Source organism: Phyllopteryx taeniolatus, chromosome 16 (assembly GCF_024500385.1).
Source record: "Phyllopteryx taeniolatus isolate TA_2022b chromosome 16, UOR_Ptae_1.2, whole genome shotgun sequence".
In the NCBI taxonomy this organism is placed as follows: domain Eukaryota; kingdom Metazoa; phylum Chordata; class Actinopteri; order Syngnathiformes; family Syngnathidae; genus Phyllopteryx; species Phyllopteryx taeniolatus.
In genome coordinates this window covers 6380015-6403736 of record NC_084517.1, presented here as the reverse complement: position 1 = coordinate 6403736, position 23722 = coordinate 6380015, and the positions used below count along the sequence as shown (strand labels likewise).

Below are 23722 nucleotides of genomic sequence, written 5' to 3'. Positions count from 1 at the left end.
TCACCTAGTATTCATTCTACATTTTTTTTTTTTAAATGCCTGATTTACTCTATTTATTTACATGTCTCAACTAAATCTTAAAACATGTTTGATTAAAAAAAAAAAAAAAAAAAAATGCAATTGCAAATGCAAAAAAAATTACAGCAAGGTCAGGGATTATTTTTTATTTCAGGCAACATTCCATCACCATATGTTAAAAAGCATAAGTCACACAGTCAACAGTCGACGTTTAAATAACATGAAAAAAGTGACAAATTAAAAAATCCCTACACGTGGAACATTCAATTATTTAAAGCCAAAATTCAACAGATACATGAAAAAAAGACCAGTGAAAGAAACCCCTGACACAGAAATCAACAATATTTATCCAAAATAGTAAACGGTTAACCCTGTAGTTAATTTGTAACTGTTAAATGCACACAATTCCAGGACGGCTATGCCAGAAAGTTAAAGTCAATGATGTAAAATTTGTTTTCAAGTAAAAACCAGTAGTAAAGGGTAATTGTTGTGATGTGACATGACTTTTGATTGGAACGATCAGGAACCTTGTTCCACGAGCCTAAAAGACTGTGCACGTATCCTCTTCATCATTCTTGATGAAGGAATGTCTCAGTTTGGAAAAACAACTTTTTTGAAGGCAAATGTGATTTAGGCCTGTAGATACAGAGATGTGTATGGTCTTGAGATGACATACCCGCGTAAAGTACAAGTAAATCCTCACAAATGCTAACAGTACCAAACTGTCAGACATTTCCATGAGCAGATGCAATATCATAATAAACTGTTTTATTACAATCTTCCTCCATGCAGTTGAGCAGTAAGTGCACTTATTTTGAAGCCCTTTTCACCAATTTTATGCTGAACGTTTGCAATGCACTTTATACTCTGAAAAGTTGCGTTGTAAACATGAACACAACAAATACGCCCCAAACATCCAGCAGATTATTTTCTTTGATGGTGCCTGTGGGCATTTAACCAGGTGTTTATTTTCATTGACGAGGTTGTTTTTCTTTGCACAAAGACACACAGCTATTGACTGGCTGACAGTGAATCATGAGCCGCTGTCTCACTTTGCAGTTTATTAGTTTTTCATTTGATTCTTGGTTTGGTTCCCATCAATAATATAGCGCAGTCAAAGACGAAGAAGTTACGTGCGTCATGCTGCGCTGTTATGATGTCACGCTATTTACAAAGCTCATAATTGTACTGCTGACACACCCTCAGTGTAAACACAAATTGGGGTGTCACATGCCAAAGTGTGCCCATGTGAGCTTGATGGCTATAGTAAAGCTTAATTTAGCGACTTATGAAATAAGTATGGTATTAGTGAAATCAATGACAAGGCCGACCATTTTCAACATTGGAGGCGTTTCATGCAACAGCAGTGAAGCCCGACTGAGGCTTAACCAAACATAGCCTTATAATGACTTAAATATATATATACACCGGTAAGTAAAACACAGTCTCTACTTCATCTAAAATTGACCAAACACATACAATAAAAGAAAATCTGTACTTCAATCCACCTTTCATTTGTTTGCTGTTAATATGGTTGCATTCAACCAGTCCTTTAACTCAAATTTGCAGGCCGTTACGATTGAAAGACTGTTGCGTGGCACGGAAAAAGCCTCAAAGGAAGATGCACTGACTTTTCATATCTGGCTTGATGTCATTTCATATCTGTGGTTTCCTGCAAATCCTCAGACAGCCTGAACCACATCCTCCAAATATAATCACAGACTACTTTTACTTTGTATTCACTGCACTCCACTACAAATTCAAACTCATACAGACTATTCAGCTTGAACAGGAAATGAGAACATCCAAACAGTTATGCACTAAAAAAGGCGACAGTCGTTAAAACTCACAGCTATCAAATTCAAGTAAGCACCAGACACTCAGATTTAAATGCGCTTCAATTTCAACTTCTCTTCTTCCATTTCCCTTTTAAAGACACAAGTGTCCTATTTCTTACATCACAGAGAAAACAGTCACCAACCACAACATTAGGTACATCTGCACAATCTAGATTGTGCAATAAGATCCAGTTAAAGAGATGTGTCAAATGTAATGCAGCAATGATTGACATAGGTAGGAACTAAATGCTTCATCTTACTATTTCCACTTTCACTTTGAATATAATAGAATCTTCACTCTGTGTTTGTGAGTGCAATATTCATACACGCTTGACTGTATTCAGAGGCTCTTCTTAGGCTGAGACTCAGCTGTGGCTTTGGAGTCAGCAGAGAGAACACTCATAATGTCCTGGAGAGCTTTGTTTATCTGAGCTCCAAACCTATGGGACTCCTGAAATAGAAACAGGAAATGATTAGTCAGATCCGCATTCAGACATTAATAACACTTCTGATTAAACTGCCTAGCATGCCTTGTGTGGTGCTGCAGACTCAAAATATTCAGGCTGCCCAACCACAACAACTAGTTCAGCAAAAACTAAAACGCAGCGGAACGTGAAATTGAATATGCAACATGTACATTAAAAAAAAAAAAAAATCTTCTTTAAATAAATGTATTTACATTTAACCAATGTGAGGGGGAAAAATACATAAAAAATTGCAGTTTGACTATTTTTCATTTTAATTAACCAATTATTAAATGTGATGAGTCGAATAAAAACAAAACATATGCACATGTAAAATATGTAAAAGTTTGTTTTACCTGGGAAAAAAAAATCATTCTAATTCTTTTATTTCACTATTTATAAGTAATGAAATACATTTAATAATTTAAATAAAAACCTTTTGATGTAAAATAGTTTTAATATTTTACATGTTATTTACATACAACTCAATTATTTAATAAGACAAATATATATATATATATATATAAAACATTTGAATTAACAATTTTTTTAGAAAAAGAATGACCAATTCAACGCAGCAAATATTACAGGACTCTAGACAATGTAAATACTTGGTGGGCCCGACTAAAAAAATGTGGCGGACCGTATGAGGGCTGCGGGCCATACTTTGCCCACTGCTGCTCAAACATCCCAAAACAGAGCCACCGTCATCCATGAGTTGTGATGATGGGGGATGTAATACAAAACACATTTTGTCATAGTGTCCGTCTGCATGGAACATTGTGTTCTAAAAAAATGTGACATATTTTACGTACAGTCTCATTGCAGGAGTATTTGCACGACACATGGAAGTTGATCATATCTTCACCCACGACGATGTAAGAAACGCCGTAACCATCATCAGCAACCTGAAGTGACCGCAGAGAAACGTGAGGTGTGCAGGTGTGTGCACAATTAAGATTATTTGCATTCACAGCGCAGCCAGTCTCTGTGTATATACAGTATAATGTTCCTGCTAGAATAGACAAAATATGCGATGCTCACAGGTCCGAACCCTCCGCCTAGCGATACAAATTCAGGGTGGTTCTTCAAGTCGAAAAGCTCCATTTGCTGGACTGGTGTCTGACTGGTGGAGAGGCGCCAAGGCTCAGACAAAACCTGAAACGTCAGACGAGAGACACATTGTGAAGTAAAAACAGTGAATGACAGTGAAGTTAGGGAAAACCAGGAATAATTGATGTGTGTAGATGCCACGAAATGGAGGCAAAGCACTTAAAACAGAGATGATCGGAAAGCATCAACACCATGCACCTAAGCTTGTACACAATTACAAGCCCACGGTCCATGAACGAATGTATTCAGTAGTTACATCATTCAATGCAAACAAACCACTCTCACGTGAGGCTCATCAATAGTATTAGCTAGCATAAAGCAATAGCACAAACTGACATGAGATCACACATGGGCAAACAAATATGCACACGAGTACTTTACATGAACTGTAAAAGTCGTGAAACTTGCATTTGGCACAAACACACAATAATGAATGTTGGGAAATCACTTCAAATAGCAAAGTAGACTACATGGGGTACTAGTAGCGACATCAGCAGAGAAGCAAAAACAAACTTTCACTTTCACTTTTCCCTTGCATGAGGTGAATTGAAGAACTGCCAACAAAACAGGACATCTGAAATCCAGACCCAAAAATTTTTTAAAAATACCAAAAAAAAACCAAACCACAATCAATGAATTAAATCTAACAACACCACCAAAATTCTACAAGATGGCGCCAAATTCATGTTTTTAATGCTTTGGCCTAAGCACAAAACGAGCAAGTAGATAGGAGAATAGGTTCCTAAAACATTCTTCGAATTGGCGAACGCCAAACCTTAAATATGTTGGGCTTCAGTATGTTTGTGAGCACTGCTATCTCTACAGACCATCTACGCAGGGAAACCTGTACACTCCCCTCCAAAAGCGTTGGGACACCGACGGACAGTATTTTCTGAAGGCAAGTGTAGATGTCCACACTGACCCTCTTGCTGGCTACTTTCTAGCTGAACCAGAACTTACCTCTTTGAGGAATGGTGACTCCACGCCCAAATATTTCGAGACAACGTATAGGCAGAAGAGGTGTCTGTCAATTCCTGCTCCAGTCATCGCCAGTCGATAAAGATTCTGGTGTCTCTCTGAAGCCAGTCTAAAGAGGCGCCGACATTGTTCTGCGGTCTGTTCAGACAAAAGCACACTTCACTCTAGTGCCACAATAAAATCATAAGAAAACAAAGGGAATACACTTTTGAGTTACAAATATAATGTGCTGTTTTACTTTAAAGACAAAGCAAACAAAGATTCGAGACCTACCTCTCCACTCTCCAACGCTTTGACAAAGGCACTGCTTTCATTGGAGCACGATCGCACAGTCTCCGTCCGTCCTTCCCTGAAGAGGCGGGTCATCGACGCCTCATAAGTCAGACAGAAACCGCCACGATCCTGATGAATGGAAGGAAATGAAAGAAAGATTACTTTTTGATCGCCATCTTTACCGCCAATAAAGTTATTAAAAAAAGACTACTGCAATAAAATCTTGTATTCGGATACCACCTCATCCAGTCTTTCACGATCACTGAGCTTTAGCTTGTCAACTCAAACGCGACCGGATACACTCGTTACCATGGCGCCGTGTGTATTATAAGAACAAAATGGGGGAAAATGTGTGGCGGTGGTCACCGGTGCTCGGGAGAGGACTGCTTGAGGTATGTTCACGCACTTTTAATACGATACGGCTCGCAAGCAGCCAACAAAACGTTATGTAGCCTAGCAAGCTAGTGCTAGCGCTAACGGTTGTACGTAAACATGCCGGCGTTCTGTCAAATCATGCTCTAAAGTTTTGGTGTGTGTGAAGTCATTTAATGACAATAAGTTAGCACCCATTATTTCTGTCCTGTTGTCATGTTGGTTTGACCTGAATAGAGAATACTTTTGAAGATACTCAATATACAGTACACAAGTATATACGGTAAATGAACAAGTCCTTTAAAGAGACACGTTGCTCCATCTTGTGATCGGATCGGTGATCTTTTTTGTTAAACTCAGTGATCGTCCCCAAAAATCCTGATCCTGTAAAGCCTAACCGGAACTGCAACAAAATTACTTCTTCCTTAGCCCATGTGCAACCCTTGTACAAATTCGATTATATGGATCATTTTCATATAATTTTATCAGTAACGATAAAGACAGCTGTGGGGAAAAAAAGCTTTTATGCCGCCTTGGTTTTATATGGGTAAACGTCTCGCATGCAGGAACAGCCATGCTTATAGTCCTGTTTTCAAAATGTTATTGATGACGATTTCAAATTTTAAGCATTCGTAGCAAAGGCAATCCTTATTGACAGAGCAAATTGTAGTGGACCACTGAAATACACTTTTTGCATAACAGTAAAGACAAGAGTACAAAAGTCCATCCATCCATTTTCTGAGCCGCTTATCCTCACGCGGGTCGCGGGCGTGCCGCAGCCTATCCCAGTTGTCGTCGGGCAGGAGGCGGGGTACAGCCTGAACTGGTTGCCAGCCAATCGCAGGGCACATACAAACAAATAACCATTCGCACTCACAGTCATGCCTACGGGCAATTTAGAGTCTCCAATTCATGCATGTTTTTGGGATGTGGGAGGAAAGCGGAGTGCCCGGAGAAAAGCCACGCAGGCACGCGGAGAACATGCATTTGCTTTAATTGCTTTTAGATAAACACCAAAGTTCCAAAACCCATTAGACCAAATAAATGTGTCGCGTGTCTCACCCTGTAGTTGGCCAACTGTAATGCGATCTGAATGAATGCGTCAGGGCTGACGCGAAGCTTCTTAATTTGGCCTTTTCCAAAGTCTCTGAAGGGGAAGACATGGCAGTCCACATCGTCAGCCAAAGCCTGGGCAACAGCAAGGGAGCTGCATACTTGAGCTTGAACCTCCAAGTCAGAGAGAGAGAAGAGCGATTTGAACAAAGCGCGTACATTGGCATGACTAAAGTTTATGACAGCACATTATTTATCCTCTGAGATTTTGCCTTGCTCAACACTTTTTCCCACCTTTGTTAGATTTTGTTATAGGCGGATGAAACCAACCTACCACAACTCCAAAAGGTACGGTTGGACCAAACAATACTCCTCACCACCAAAAGAACAGCATACCTACAGTGAATCACGGTGGTGGCAGCATCATGCTTTGGGGCCATATTTTCTTCTGCTAGTTCTGGGGCCTTAGACAAGGTGGAGGGAATTATGAACAGTTTCAACAGCTGTCAGTCTTAGCACAAAACCTTTAAGTTTCTTCGAGAAAGAAAAAACTAAAAATGTCAGGGAAAGCCAGCTAGAACATCTGAACTTTATTTGGGTTAACCCCAAATCAGCGGCACTTTAAATGGCGACAAGTGTGTGCCGACTCCCATTTAACGAGTTAGAATGCGATTGGTCAATTCTGAACACAGCCACATCAACAGTTCTAAGAGGGCGTGCAGACTTGTGCAACCATATTATCTCAGGTGTTCATTTTTACTTCCTTCTCAAAAGAATGTCTTTTAGTCATACAGGTTATAGGTCAGAATAATGGTGGAAAAAAAGTACTTGAAATGATTTATCTTGGTCTTTCACAGAAATCTGGCATTTGGACAGGGGTGTGTAGACTTTATATCCACCGTAAATTGCTTGATCGGATGGGTTTGTATGATTATGATTAAATTGTTGAAAGTTCCACAATAATGCATGCGCTGCCAGATAATCAGATGACCTTGTTTTTTTTCTTCAACTGTGCTCCCAAGTTTTCCTTAGAACCCAGCGTCAAAATAATAAAATAATTGCGATATTAGCCATTCGAACTGCTCGAAGTGCTAGAGGACTCTGCATCTTTTTGCACAATTGTTGTTTGTTGTTGTTTTTTGTCAATGTCTTTATGTCTCCAAAGTGTTCTGTAAATTGACTGTCTGTTGTACTAGAGCGGCTCCAACTACCGGAGACAAATTCCTTGTGTGTTTTGGACATACTTGGCAAATAAAGATGATTCTGATTCTGATTCTGATAACAGTTGAACGGTTTTCATTAGCTTCTGATTTCTAAAATAGTTATCCAATTTGTAATAATATGAGAGGAATTTACTTTTACTCAGTGTGGTTTCACAGTCATAATGGCAATTGAGGGAAACTATAACTACGATGTGACCTGTGCCAAAAATGAGTTTGACATCCCTGCCTTAGGAGGAGGACGGAGGAAATTGTTTTTCTATACTATTGCTTTGTTGTACTAATGAGCTCAGAACAGGAACATTCACTTTCGGTTTGGCCCGCTAATCATCAAGCCCACGTTTCCTTTTGATCCCTGAAACAGAGCAACACCAGCACAATGTGTGTGAACCTTTATACCAGTAAGCGAATTTAAGAAATTTAGGACAGTGACACGCCTACGAACTCTGTATAACAATGTATTTATACTAAAAACAACTTGAAGCAACTTGAATGGAATGACAACATTCTGATTCAGGTATGTATGATATGATTACAAGTGTACTTTTGGTGGTGGTTTCTGTCGAGACATGAGTGGTGAGTGGGATTGAAAGATATGAGCCGAGGCAGAATGTTACACAATACAAAGAGTAATACTACAGTACACACATGCCAACACCGAAGGCATGGAAAAGGTGACACCCCCCCACCCCCAAAAAAATAAATAAATAAATAAAAATGAAAAAACATTGTCTGGCGGCATCACCCGGGCCCCCGCAGAGATTATTATTATTTTTTTTATTTGAACATAAATTAAGCAAACTGGAAGACTGAAGAGTACAATAAGGCAACATCAACAAATTTTCATCACGCAGAAAAACATTTATTTACACCGCTCAAGTAACTGCTCGAGTTCTTTGCTTTTTTGTTTTGCCCTCCAACTTGAGTCAGGCCCATCTCCACCTACACCTACACCTACACCTGATGCCTACTTCAAGCTGTGCCACATGAATAGGATCCTCATCGCTAAGCATTCTCATTTTGGAAAATATTTGACTAAAATCAGTTTGTTTCACTTTATTTGTCACTATTTCCAACTTCAAAGGCTAATCCCAAATGCATCCTCCAGGAAAATATTTGTATTGGCCATTTCTGAATTTGAAGTTAGTTCATTCTGTGTTGTGACATAATCCCTAACATTGCTCCGTCGCTTAATACGTTTAAAATTAACATCCGTAAACTAATTAGATAATTGTAGGCGCGTTTCCTAATTAATACAAGATGTACTAGCGGATCAACTCGTCGCCGATGTTACGTGTGCTTCGCGGTTCCGCTGGGACCACAACCAGGGCCACGACCCGCAGCACCTCAACGCTAAAATACAAAAGACCAGCGCAACGAATACGACACTGGCTCATCTGATGAGCAAAAATGTTGCTTAAACGTAAGAGTAGCAACAGAAGACGTCCGCTCCAAAGGTGGGTAGAGTAGCCAAATATTGTAAACAAGTAAGATTACTTGACAATAATGTGACTCAAGTAGAAAGTAGTCCTCCAAAAAAAAACTTGAATAAGAGTAAAAAGTACACAGTGAAATGATTATTCAAGTATTGAGTAAATAGCACAAACAATTAAAATAAAAAAAACATTTGCAATTTACTGCACAGTGTTTTCTCAAGTTATAAGTGAGCTGAAATATCCACGTTTGGGCAGACAGTGCCAGACAAATACTACAATACACGCAAGCTGTTGTTTTTGTTCGTCTAAATGTAAACAAGAGTAGAGCGCCGTTGCCTTCATGGTAAGGACGACCTTTCCAAGATGGCGGCCACGTAGGCACGACGATGAGCAGGGCTGGCTTATCTAGTGTTAATACCCATGCCCAGGAAGCCTAATAGAAGACGTCGTGTGAGGTCATGTGACTTTCTTTTGTCGTTTGATTGGTGAACTACACTTAAATGTCACTAGCGCTTAAATTAGATGGCGCAAACAGCGCCCAATGCAGAAGTCGAACTTGTAGTCTCGCGTACGAAATAGTTGATAAATAAAAGCAGCGAGCGACATTTAGATCATTGTAACGGAGTAACAGCACCGTTACCGCTAGCTGCCAGCGTTCTTGGAGTACGAAACAGCCTCTGACGACAGAAGAAAAGAAAAAACTCATTGGAGCTATACGATTCATGTAAATGGCCTATGAGTTCAAAACGGCGAATTTCACAGAAAGGCGATTTGCATGTATGACAGTAATAACTCTAATACCTCTGGTGAGATGTCCCAGATAAGCCTCTGGGGGGTTGGCAATGAGTGGTCCACTTCACCCTTACAGTGTCCATCCTCAGTGTATCCCAGATGGAAAGCATCAGTGGCTAGTGTGTACTGAAAAGAGGGATATTCAAACATTTAGAGAAGGTGTAATTAGGTTCACCTATAAGGGTTAGTCCATTTTGCCGGTCCATCTCAATAGATAAGAAGAGTGTTCAAAGCTTAATTTAGTTAGGTAGTTGAATTAAAAAAGACGCACGCACACTCAGAGTGAAATATTTCGAGATTTGTTTTAATATACATGTATAATTTGGATGATTATAGCTGATTGCAAGCAAAAACCCCAAATTCCCCATCTATATAAACCAAAAAATTACGCAACAAACAATCAAGATAAAAATGATTTTTAATGCAGAAATTAGTGAGGAATTAGCCCACTGAAAAGTGTTTAATCAATCTATATAATGTTTGAGTACTGAAATATTTGGACTTTTCTCCCATATTCTAATTTGTTGAGATGTACATACTGTATGCGTGATGAATGAGTCGCCCACAACAGGGTAATCTCACACCTCATTAGAGTAGTAGTCTCTGTCCCGCCTCTGTTACTGTTAGGCATGAAATGAAAGATCATCATAGCTACTTGCAGAATCGCGTACATATTGATTCTGGCGAGGCTTTTGTACTAAACAGCTTCCAGTAGGTGGAACCTTTGTCCCTTTCAATTGTTTTGGCAGCAGTAGATGAAACCATGGCGGTGTTTTAGGGCTTAGAGGGCTGTGGCGATAAACCGCATCCATCCATCCATCTTCCAATTATCCTAGCTTGAAATTTGCTTTACTTCTTTCCACACAAGTTTAGCCTTTGAGTGACAGTAAACCTACATTTAAATGAATGTATTTCTTTAACACAACCAACAATCAGTGTTCAGCCTTTTGTTTGACAGTGTATGGAATGCACACACCTCCCAAAGGTGAGCCACAGTTGGTGCATCAGCCCAAGAGTGCTCAGCGTTCAGTCCGTTCTTCCCATTCTTGTAGATCACAACTGAAAATGATTTATCATACCACCTAGGAATTGAAAGAAAGAGAGAGAGAGAGAGAGAGAGAGAGAGAGAGAGAGAGAGAGAGAGAGACACCTTCACACACATAACTTTGACATGATTAGGCTTGCGAATGGTGTCACTGGGGGTGCTGTGGAAGGGAGGTATATACCGGAATCAGAATCGATCTTTATTTGCAAAGTATGTCTAAAACACACAAGTAATTTGTCTCCGGTAGTTGGAGCCGCTCTAGTACAACAACAGACAGCCACGTGAAAGTGTCCTTTTCAAATCTGCAGTAGAAGGTGTTCAAGTCGTCAGCTAGTCCTTTATTGTTCTCTGCTCAGGGGGGGGGGGGGGTCGCTTGTAGTTGGTTAGCGATTGTAATCCACACCAGACTGACTTAAGAGTTGTTAGCGGTCAACTGGTTTTCTAGCTTTTCTGCATAATTTCTCTTTGCGACGTTAATTTCTTTAGTGAGCTGGTTTCTAGCACAATTATACAGGACTCTATCTCCACTTTGTTAGGCGTCCCGTTTTAGCCCGGCGAAGTTGCTTAAGTTTGGCAGTGAACCACAGCTATTTTGTTATTGAACGTGCGAAATGTCTTTTTTGGTACACACACATCTTTACAGAAACTGATATAGGATGTAACAGTGTCCAGGCTACCAGTTGAAGTTTCAAAGACATTCCAATCGGTGCAGTCTAAACAGTCTTGAAGTGCTAACTTTGCTTCATAGGTCCACTTCTTCACTGTTTTCACTGTAGGCTTCGCACTTAAGTCAATTAAGCAGTGATCAGATGAGCCCAGAGCTGCGCGGGGGATAGCACGGTATGCGTCATTTAGCGTGGTATAGCAGTGGTCTCAACAAACAGTACTGGACAGCACGTAACCGAGGTGACCACACGGTTAGGCGCCATCTTAGATTATATATGTTAAATGTGACGGTGATTAACACAATAAACAACAGTAAGAGGATCATTTCAACAGGGAGAAAAACTCCCCAAAGTATGACAGGATTTTGTAATTGTGTAAACAGCTGATCATGAATCTACAACTACTTTTTTTCCACTTCAGTCGAGCAGCGGCATATCTGAAGATTGCTCGCACGTAAAATTTTGGCTAACAACACCCCAAAAAATAATAATCGCCCAAGCGATGGCGTGTAACTCGAAAAACTATTTGTACAGTTATTCCAAAGAGAGCCTTATATATTTATTTACCCAAGAGAAAAAAAAATTCACTTTCATGGCACAAGACGTCAAAAGAAGTGTTGCTGATGATTATTAATTGTTGGCATCCATTTTTTCAGTTTTGTCCTCACCTGTCATAACATTTGCCATGGAGCAGCGACTTGGCATAGCGGTCCAAGTTTCCTGCTGGGTCATTTCCCCTCATGCCTTGCTCCTCATCATCCAAGGTCACAAAGAAGGCTGCTTTCTCGATGACATCTAGCGATCGCTTGTTGATGCCGCTGCTGAAGTACTGCTTTCTCATCTGACACCAAGGTATCCTGAGAATAGATTGGAGCACATGAAGACAGAAATGCTGGTGACTTTCAAACAACATATAAGCGTATATATGAATGCTTGGAGCTCATTAAATAAGGACCATATTTGCAGACAGTGATTAGCATGTTTAAATGCAACTTGGGCTTCCAAGTAATAAGACTGCCACGAGTACTTGAGTATTTCACGTACAAAAAAAATATTGTAAACTTTTCTCTGCCTCTGTGATCCGCTTATTTAATTGTGAAGCTCAACGACTTATGTCATCAAGGCGAGAGTTTGCAGCTCAATGTGGATTTAAGAAAACAGGTGATGAGCTAAAAAAAAAAGAAAACCAATTTGTCATTCATCAAGTGAAATGGCTTAATTTGTCTCGTGTATTCAATTGCTCTTTAACCAAGCAAAAATAGAGTTTATTCGAATACTCCATTATTTGATACATTTTTTTGGTAGCATACTCGAATACTAAAATATTCAATAGCTGCAGCATGTAGAATATAGATATGTCTTACTGGAACTGTACATGTAAATAAAACCATCGGATATTGGGTACTTGGACTGCAATGTAAACTCAGCCTTAGGAGCCCGAGAACTTCAACGGTTTGCAACCGCGTTCCAGGCTATCTACCTGTCCCCAGCAGTGAGTGCTCCGAGTTTGTCTTCTCCAGGCTGTGGGGGTGACGGGTTATCCAGGATCTTCTGAATCTGGTACTCAATCTCTCTGGGAGAGAGCAGGCGGCCGGCCTGGTACACCCACAAGCGGAAATAGCGTCCCTTGTGGTACACAGTAATAAACTCACTGTCCAGCCAGTGTTGTAGAACATCTGTGGAGGGGAAGGGGATTATTGTAGTTAAAACACAATCTTCAGGGTTCGCGTATATAATCCACTTTACTGCTAATTCGGTCTGCTCAAACAAATGCTGGCTATATAACATGGAGAACGCACTTGCAGAAATTGTGTGCGTGTGTGCGTTACCAGTCTCAACTCCCGGAGTGCGTGTTGTGTTGAACATCCTCTCAGTCTGGGCGGCACACAGAGGGATAACAGTACCTGGAACACGGCTCTAATTCAAAGAGACAGAAAGAAATGGGAACGTTTATTAGCTAATTATTTCAATTATCTTTATGTTTTCGAACACAAACATTTTGCCTTCGAATGTTTCTCAACATTAATTGTTTCCTTGATCCATTCTCTATACTGCTTCGCCTCCTGACGGGTCATGGGAGCGAGCTGGAGCCTATCCCAGCTAACTTTGGGCGAGAGGCAGGTTACACCCTGAACTGGTCGCCAGCCAATCTAAACAACAACCATTTACACTCACACCGAAAGACAATTTAATGTAGGCATATTTTTAGAATGTGAGCGGAAACTGGAGTACCCGGAAAAAATCCACACAGCCACAGGGAGAACATGCAAAATCCACAAAGGAAGGCCGGAGCCTGGATTTGAACCCACGACGTCTAAACGGTGTGGCGGATGCACTCACCAGTCGTTTACCGTGCTGCCTCAATTGGTTAGAGCACCACAAACTAAAACAATTAAATTAAAAATCTCTGGACCTCAAAAATGACGTGACATCAAATACAAATCTGTGACCCTTCACCTACATGCACGCACACATTCAATTACATACATTTGCTGAAACACAACTTCTACATACCGGTTTGAGTTCCTCCCGGTTGACCTTGCGGCGGTAGAGGAGCATGGCGGTAATTGTGTTGCCTGCCCTCGCAGCTTGCACACAAGTCGGGGTCACATACAGGAAGTCCTGTAAAGTACACCCACAAAGTTGGGAAACTTGTAGACCACAACTGAAAATGATTTATCATACCCCGTGAGGAAATGAAAGAAGAAACAAGGACACACACACACTTGGGTATTAATTTTGACATGCAACATTTGGGATGCTGCTAGGTATACATTGTGGGAAGGGGAACAAATACAAATGTGACTATTTGCTTTTTTTTTTTTTTTTTTTTACTGAGTTAAATTTTTATGGCAGATTTGCTGTATATTAGTTATCCATTCTTTCAGACAGTACACAAGAAAAATCAACAAGTGCTGACATGAAGGAAAGATGCCATCACAAATATTGTACATATAGAAAGAATTGGAAGGAATAAAAAAAGGCAGCAGGTTACCATGCCGTAGTAGTTGCTGTTGACCATTATGGGGCCTCTGCTCCGGAGGTAAATGTATTCCTCCCACCAGTCACTCACCTGAAAGGAACACAGTCAATTCAAGTTTGATTTGATATTTTCCTTGTAGTTAAACTAAAACATAAACACAATTGAGCTGTAAAGACAAATAACAAGCTTCTTCATTCAAGTGAATGGATGGCATAGCTTGATTACTATATTGAACTTGTAGGTCAACACAATACAATCAAGAGACTGCCATCCATACATTGGCACACATACTTGTATGCTTCCCCCCCCCCCCACAGCAGTTTGAAATATTAGCGCTTCCAGACAATAAATAATGGCTACACTATTTTTTAAGTGACAACAGAACTGGTGCAGTGCTGTGATGGATGACAAATTGTGGTATACGAGCATTTTTTATTTCAATGAAATGAATACTACTTACAGTAAATAATGAATCATTTTCAAACACACATATTGAGTTGATGAACAAATTAATGTCAAATGCAAATCAACAGTAGCAAGTGTGATGCTTTTCTTTTCTTTTTTTTTTGGGTGATAGTTTGGCTAGTTACTTACATAGTTAGTCGCCCAGAGAGCTTTAAGTTTTAAGTAGCGTTGGAGTCGATTTCCAAGGTTACATTCAAAGTCAGAAGCCAATTTTGTCATCCGTTTGTACTCACACTCTGACAACAGAGGGCGTGCTGACTCCAAGTACTGACACAGAGAAACAGAATTATGTTAACAGTTTACGTTGTCCTACCATACCAAACAATCATGGGACTATGATTGAAGATGTGTTACGCACCCTGCTCAGGGTGTCCTTTATGGCAGGAACAGGCAGATGAGGTAGCGATGTTTGATAGCTGTAAAGGAGAGGCTTCCTGCTAGATAAGAGCCTCAATAGAGTCTGGGGGAAAAAGATAAAGTTTGAAATATCTGGCATTAAAACGTTACCACACTTAATCAGGTTAATAATTTTTAGCATATATGGTGCTAGATTTTTAACAGGGAGCCAAACACATACAAACTATAAACTTGACGAGTGCACCAACTTATGAGTTCCAAGCGTCAACTTTTTGCTTTGTGCTGTGAACCAAACTTTGAGGTATGAGTAACTACATGCGTGCTGCCATTAGATGGTGGCAGAGAGCGCCACAAACATCCACCCTGCATCCCACTCACTTAAACTTTGAGATATCAGTAAATTGAGTTAAAGCTCAGTCAGTGAACGAACTCGCAAGGCTCATTTAGACAAAAGTGGTGCTTTGCTACCATCTTTAGGCAATTATGAACCTTTTCGGGGGGGCTTCATCAATTACTCATGGATTATCCCTAACGTTGGGGAAAACGGCACAGACATCTAAGCCCTGCACAGTTGCCATCGTGGGTCGCTGTGATGGCTTACCACCCAGATCTTAGTGGTGTTGGAAACTCGACCATGCTGCTCGAACATCCACTGGTGGTAGGAGAGAAGCAGCTTGAGGCAGAACCTGAGAGCGAGGATGAGGGACAGCCACAGCAGCGTGCTGAAGACCAGCGCGGAAAGCATTGTCTGGCCCTGAGCGCTGAGAGAAACATGGAGGCTGGATGGAAAGGCGTGAGAGGGAGATTTAAACCACAAGGCATGTCATTGAGTCATATTAATCGGACCTTGAACAATCAACACAAAATACTTTCATTTGTTTCCAAGTAGAGGAAAAGAATGGTGAACATGTAAAAAAACATTCATCCATCCATTTTCTTGAAGCTCCCGTGCAGTGCGCAGGTAGGTGGGGGTTGAGTCGCCAACTGTCATTTTTTTTTTGCGGTGGTCAGTCCAAGTCAGGTTTGCCCGGATTGCGCGGTGTGCGGCAGCCCTTAGATTGTATAGTTGAGGTCTACATGGAGCGTCCAGTACATGCCGCAAATGTCATTGTTTTATTTACATGGAATTTATTTAAATAATTAGCCTACAGAAAAATATCCATTGTAACATGTAACTGTTAAAGTTGGTAAAACAGTGGGTTAATCTGAACTGTTGCTAACCAATGCATCATTGTGCTGTATGTATGCCGGCATCTTTTGAAAGTATCTTCATATCACATACTGTATAACATTTTTCTTAGTAGCAGACAGGTTCTAAATGCACAGTGTTAAATCAAGCCTACTGCTGCAATAATTAATATAACTGCATGAAGGGATTATAAACAATAAGGCTGCAGATTGAAACAAAGTCAGCGTACTCTTTGTCTGCTTATGATGGTGACGGTAGTGATATTTGGGCGGTGAAGTAATTTCCTCATGGATGCTATCAAAAATAGAACGGGACGTGTACGTGTATTGTTTGTGTGCGTGTTTACTGCTTGTGTGTGTTTGTCTGTGTGTGCGTGTCTGTCTGTCTGCGTGCGTGCGTGTGACTGACCAGAATGCAAACATTGAGTCAGTAACACTGAGTGGCAGTCAGTCAAGAGGCAATTTGGGATGTAGGTCAGAGTTCGCATGTTGGCAACACACCCACATAGCTCACTTGTGACTCATCAGTCAGATGTGCAGAGAACTTCAGTGTTTGTGGTTTAGCGACTTCCATTTTTTATACGTGGATTCAAGAAATGACAACATGGTGTGTCATATGTAATGTGTGTCATACTGACACGAATGACTGGAACATGATCACAAAGTTATACATTGGCAAATGTGACATTATTACGTTTTCATTTCATATTTAAAAGGCCACTATCAGAGAATTTGCAGAAACAAGATGCTTGGTGGAAAAAAAGATTTGAGAACAAACTAAAAAAGTCAAAACAAAGACTTTCAGATCCTCTTCATCTCTGTGCATCTACCTGAGGGGAAGGTGTTGCTGTATCTTGGCAATGAGCCCCATGCTAGGATCAGAGCGCATGTACATTGTGGCCAGGATCGCAATGACGACAAACAGCCAGGATGAAGGACTGGCAGGGTACATACCCTTGATCACCCGGTTCTACAGTAAACAAAAACAAAAAACAAAAAAAGGTCATTCCTGTGGGGAATGCAAAATTGCTAAATGGATAAACATACTCAAAACATTAGGAAAACACGACCAATCAATTCTGCCCTTTATAAAGAGCGTTTTATTTCGATCGACCCTGTCTGGTATTGATACAACAATCTTTATTTCTGTGATTTTACTCTAAACCGGCACTGCATCATACTGGGAGCTGTCCCTAATATTTTGCATGGCTAAAAGTAGTATTAGAAAGAGTAGAAACACTGCTATTATTCTCCGATCTCTAGTATTTCAGTTGAAACTGTTTTCTTACTAAAAGCCCATCTTTGATTTGTGGAGTTTTTTCAAATATTGGAAGGACTTTAATACATTAAAGACAGCAAATGTATCAGCAGGCATGCGTCTGTTAGGGAAACCGGATCCTTCCATCACATACCAGGACAACCAAATGTAAACATTTGCCATGTATGGTGGAGAATACTCATTGGGTTACTCTAACATTAGGCCAGCTAAATAAACCTTGGCCTGCAAGGCTTTCCTGTATTTTACTTCTTTGCACACAAATGACTCTCCCATACATCCACCAAGAATAAAAATTAAACTGCGCTTGTCATATCTATCAAATAGCCTCACCCAGGGAGGAGCCACATGATATATTGTACATGTAAAAGTTTAACAAAGACAATTTATTTTTCAAAATTAACATTTAAAAACACATCTGTTTATGAGACATACTTGTGCTAAGTGTCTTTCAGATGACAGTTCTCTAAAAGTGTGTAGGGAAGTGATGAATGTACAGTATTAGTCATGTCCCGATCACCTTTTTTTGCACCAGAGTCTGAGTCACGTGATTTTGGGCATCTGCTGATACAGAGTACCAATACCTTGGCAATGTAGTAAGAAAGAGAGAGAGAGAGAGAGAAAAAAAAGAGTGCATTCAAAATCTCCCAATTTTCTAAAAAGATTTTCATTGGAATAAACATAACCGAACAAGATTCCTTTTTATGTTGCTATTAATCTAATGCAGCATTGGGTCAAATCAAGCAATGATAAGATAAGCTTTATTAGTTCCACAATGGGGAAATGTGCAAACCCCAAATTTGCAAAAATTTGCAACATCTTTGTTTCGGTTGCAGACTTGCCACCATAGCTCCTCTTTTGTCAATTTGTCAGTTTTCCTTTGGTTGTCCGGGGTCGGGTCACAGGGGCAGCAGTTTAAGCAGGGAAGCCCAGACTTCCCTCTCCCCAGCCACTACTGTATGCATGCATGCATGTATGTCTGTCTGTCTGTCTATCCCTGCATGGACTTGGTGAAGTTTGCAGCCTAAACAATTATAACTTATAAGCTGCTTGGTCAAAAGATGCAGATGCGTACAGGAAATGTTGGTGAGATAAACATGAAATCACAAGCCTTCTGTTACCCACCCTTATGCGGCTGACACGCTTTTTCCACGATCGTACTCCCGACAGGTAGATCTGGTTCAGCGCCTGATAAGAGAGCTGCAGATCAATGCCCTCCGGTGTAATGGTGAACTGGAACGCTACAGCCTGGTGAGCCTCTGCCATGGCTGTGGACACACACACACCACAAAATAGAATCAATTCGACATGCACGTACAATTTTGCAATTGTGACCTACATTTTTTTAGTTTAAATACATCTTTGCTCACTTCTTGCTTACGTTCTATTGCATTTCTTTTTTTTTTTTTGGCGCCAGCCTTTATAAGCACCAAGCTGTAAAAATAATAATAATAATGACACCCTCTGCCCACTTTATCATAGTGCCACGTCTGGACATCTATTATTATGATGCACCCATCAGTGTCTTTCTGTCATCATGAAATATGCATTACAGTAGTACTTTAGTGCAATTAGCCCTAGAACCTTCCTGTTGGCTAAACATCAAATAAGAGGTTGAATCACCGAAGAGGTCGCGAGATGATTTGGGATGGCACCAATATTCTTGATTGTGACAGCATTCCATCCACATCTCTTATCAACTCCAATTTTAGTCATTTTTAGCAGTGGAATCTCTCAAGTATTGTTAAACTTCATTCAGCTGGCTATATAACATGCGGGCACACCCTGTAGCAGGGTGTGCCCGCCTCTCACCCGAAGACAGCTGGGATAGGCTCCGGCGCGCCCGCGACCCTCGTGAGGAGGAGCGGTACGGAAAATGCATGGATTGATGGATGATAATCAATTTATTTTAAAGATTCATTTTGCACGGTTTTGTTTTTTGTTTTTACATATTTTTTGCCGAAAAGTTCAATAAAAACGCACAATTGTGATTAATAATCGTATTACAACATTGATCAAAATAATCGTGATGAGCATTTTGGCTGCAATTGTCCAGCCCTACTAGGTCTGTGTCTGTGTGTGTGTGTGTGTGTGTGTCAGTGTCTTTTCATGCGTTTGTAGAAATTCATTGCTGCATATTTGTAATATTTTGTGTCATTTATTCACACACAACTATGTGAGCGAATGTGCTGGCATGTCGAAAAGAAAGAGAGAGAGAGAATGAAGGCCATTCAGGCTTGTTAATGTGTTACAATGTTTGTCAGGAAGTTTAGGAAGCTTTTTGTGTGTTCTTTCAAGTTATATAAAAGAACAGTAAAGTCTGAGCAGATACAATACAAATTCTGCTTTTTTTAAATGTTAGTGAGATTTTAAGGTCAACTGAAAAACATTTTTAAAAGAATGTCATAGGCACAGCCTCTTGGGGCTTGTGTTGATGAATGAACAAGGAAGAGATTTTATAATTCAACAAAGCAACCCATCTGAGATGATAAGGAGTAAAAAAAAAAAAGATTTTTGTTGTTACATTAAAGAATTGAAAACAAAGAGTCTAAATGTAGTCATCTGTAGGGATCAAATGATTACCGGAAGTACTTTTATCATTTCCAGTTGTCATCGCCAATAACGTAATTTGCACCCCAGAGTAAATCAATTCTCCTCTTCAATGTGGCGCATGCGCTCTAGTAGCTTATAACACCATTAGCAATAGCATGACAGCTAACAGGATAAAGGGAGGTATTATTTCAATTTGTATTTCCCTACCGCGCTTAAAAATGATGATGCTGACATAACTACTGGCAGCATGCAAATAGATGAGACATTCAATTTAGCAGATGTCTTTGCTTTAGCATGCTAGCATCTTCTTTTCACTTCGCCAATGACAAACCAAACACGGGGGACATAGAGTATTATATACAAAACGTATCAATAGATCCGGCCCAAATAAATCAAATTACATGTGTGAAAACACTTCCATTTCATAGGGTCTTACGACCACGAAAATCCATTTTGGTTGCTGCCGTTGACAGTTTTTAATGGGCAAAAGTGCATAGGTTTGCTATTTTATATTTTTTCCATGCATCCATTTTCTTTACCGCTTATCCTCACGCGGGTCGCAGGTGTGCTGGAGCCTCTCCCGGATATCTTTGGGCGGGAGGCGGGGTAAACCCTGAACCGGTCGCCAGCCAATCGCAAGGCACAACCATTCGCACTCACATTCACACCTACGGGCAATTAAGAGTCCTCAATCAACCGCCCACGCATGCTTTTGGGATGTGGGAGGAAACCGGAGTGCCCGGAGAAAAGCCACGCAGGCACGGGGACAACATGCAAACTCCACACAGGCGGGGCCGGGATTTGAACCCCGGTCCCGTGAACTGTGAGGCAGAAGTGCTAACCAATAAATAATTTGGATGCATATATCTATTTTTTCAAGCTTTTTTATAAAGCAATATCATGATACATTTCCATACATCTCTTTTAATTAGATTATTATACTTCTCGACCCTGACTAAAATCCAGTACGTGAATAGCACACCGTTAAACCCTGCAAAACAGGTTCATTCTCACATGAGAAGCTACCAAACGAGTATTGTGGAGGAAAGCGTGAACATCTTGGAATCCTGCCAATCAGGTCACCAGAAGAAAAACGGTCAGAGCTTGACGTGATTGACGTGATCCAGAGGCCAGGAGGTGTAGTTCAACACCCGCACAGTGAATACTCGCAATAAAGGCAGAAAGTTGCATGTAATCCAGCAAAACAAGTTGTTTGATATGCAATGTTCTTAATCAAACAACAGGAACATTTAAATCAGTTCTACACTAATCAATGTTTAAAATCCTTTCTTCTTTGGAAAGCAAACTAGTTGAGACCGCACCTCTGCCAAAGCGCCTTGGCCGCTCATCAGTAAAGAGTACACTCAATTTTGCCTCAATTGCTGCGAGACACCATTAATCAATCCATAAATTCATCCATCCATCCATCCATTTTCAACACCGCTTATCCTGGTTAGGGTCGCGGGACACTGGAGCCTATCCCAGCTGACTTCGGGCGAAAGGCGGACCACACCCTGAACTGGTCGCCAGTCAGTCGCAGGGTACATTTAGACACGGACGACCATTCGCACTCACATTCACACCGTCACTGAGCGGGAACTGATCCCACGCTGCCTGCACCAAAGTCAGGCAAGTGTACCACTACACCATCAGTGACTTTCCATAAATTCAATCCACGCAAAATATAGTAATATATAGAAAAGGCAGCACGGTCGACGCCACTTTTTCTAACCAACGTCATCAGTCCACAGCAAGTATTGCTGATCCAAGTCTCTAGCGTGAAGCTACTATTTTCCGCAGATGGACTACAAAATGCACTCCTTTTTTCCCCCCCCTTTTCCCTAAACTTCGGCGGTGGCCTGTTGCTTGAAATATGACTATCGGAAAGGTCGCAAAAGTCGGTCAGGAGTATCTTATGCTGAAGGTGGATTAAAGGTTGCGTCGAGGCAGCGTTCCTCAGCATTTTTAGAATTCGATAAACCCTTCCTCCGAGGAATTCAGAGTCACGTCGCTTGTGTAGGAACGTTACGAAGCAAAAACGAGAATCCGAAGAGGCCCGACACGTGCTTGCCTCAAGCGGTTTACCGACACACCCGGTTGAATTTGAAAGCAAAATTGACACATTTTACATTTAAGCAAACACATAGCTTGGTCTCGCGAATCTGCTTGCGCAAGATTAATGAAAAAAATAAATAACGATTAACGAACATTCAAAGACAAATGGTCAGGAACATATACAGAAAGATAATATAACAATACTCGCATGCATAATATTCTTGCTCCTCTGCGAAGAACGAGTTATATGAGAGCAGCTTTGCTGTGAAGTTGTTTGCGTTTTTTCATCAGATCCATCGACTGCTGACTTGCACAGCAGCAGCAGCAGCAGCACATAAACCTTGCCGGCAAACGGAATGAGATTCTTCCGCTTGACCGTTGACCTCCGGCATCGCTCCTCTGCATCGCACAGGTCTCGGATCGGATCCGCTATCAGCGATCGCTCAAAAGCAAGTGACTCCACATCCCCGTTTTCATATTTGACAGCAATTTGTACCTGCTAACTTGATATGGGCAATTACTTTGAAGACACGGAATTCAAATGGATGCTTTGTGTGCATGGAAAATGAACATGTATGTATATAGCAAGTGAGCAACAAATGCTCTACAAATATTTTCAGGATTTTTTTAAGAATCTCTGACAACAGTCAGCCCTAAAATGTGTGGGCGGCAAAACATTGTGTGTGTGTGTGTGTGCGCGCGCGCGCGACGTCCTAGCGTCAAACTGGGAGCTGTCGGTCTTCTTCCTATTTGAAGGATTCTTGCTCATAAATTCATGCTTGTCGTTACATGACGCAAGCATGACACCCCTCGGCGAAACTTGCTTCATGTGGCCCATCTCTCGCTAACCGGTTCAGCGGCACTAATGACATGCACCATGCTGGTCTCCATCCCCGGACGCGAATGGTGAATAGAAACCGAGCCGGCAACCACAAACAAACACCACATCAATCCAGAGCATATTTAGCCAATGCGTGGAGTTTCCGTTCATTTTTTTGTATTTTTTGTATTTCTTTTTTTTTTGGGGGGGGGGGGTGGGGGGGGGGGGGCGGCGTGAGAAGTAATGTAGCAGTTAAACACAAGCGCTCCATTCGGGTTCCGCAACAACTCCACCCGCGACAAACACAACGACATGCTTCTTGAAATAAAGCTTCACTCCAAAAGTAACACAATGCGAGTTGAAATGTACCTGGAAATGCTTGGAAGGCGCTTGCTTGGCAATGTGACCGACAGAGAAGCTCGTGTAGGTGCTCCTCCCTTCTCGCCGGTTATGGAAGCGAGCGAGCGAGCGAGCGAGCGCTCTGCTTTCAGTGAAAACTAGCCTAGCCTAGCCTAGCCTAGCCTAGCTCGGCTTTCACCGCCACTGGCCAAAGATCGTCTGCGCGAAGCTGACTACCTACTCGTCACTTAATACTGTGGTCAGATTTTTCGGTGAGCGCCAGTACTGAATGATTATTATGTAGAGAACACGCAAGCGTTTTCTATTCATCCAGGTCAACATTTTACAATATTTAGGACGAATGACATTCATTACAATAATTAGGGAGTTTCTATTTCAATGAAAAAAGAATGACATAT

At 41.0% G+C, this 23722-nt stretch overlaps 1 protein-coding gene across 1 annotated transcript; it reads right to left on the bottom strand.

Annotated features, from left to right (window-relative positions):
• Positions 1 to 149: 149 nt before the first annotated feature.
• Positions 150 to 23484, bottom strand: cpt1a2b (carnitine palmitoyltransferase 1A2b). Its single transcript, XM_061750333.1, has 19 exons — positions 23334 to 23484; positions 18662 to 18804; positions 17091 to 17230; positions 15674 to 15851; positions 15074 to 15175; positions 14845 to 14982; positions 14263 to 14340; positions 13782 to 13889; positions 13097 to 13184; positions 12748 to 12943; positions 11936 to 12124; positions 10534 to 10639; positions 9567 to 9683; positions 6119 to 6283; positions 4685 to 4813; positions 4394 to 4549; positions 3365 to 3478; positions 3136 to 3228; positions 150 to 2307 (listed from the first exon to the last, which is right to left on the bottom strand). The coding sequence occupies exons 2-19, from the start codon at positions 18800 to 18802 to the stop codon at positions 2197 to 2199; spliced, it is 2349 nt and encodes a 782-aa protein (XP_061606317.1). The 5' UTR covers positions 18803 to 18804; positions 23334 to 23484; the 3' UTR covers positions 150 to 2196.
• Positions 23485 to 23722: the final 238 nt, after the last annotated feature.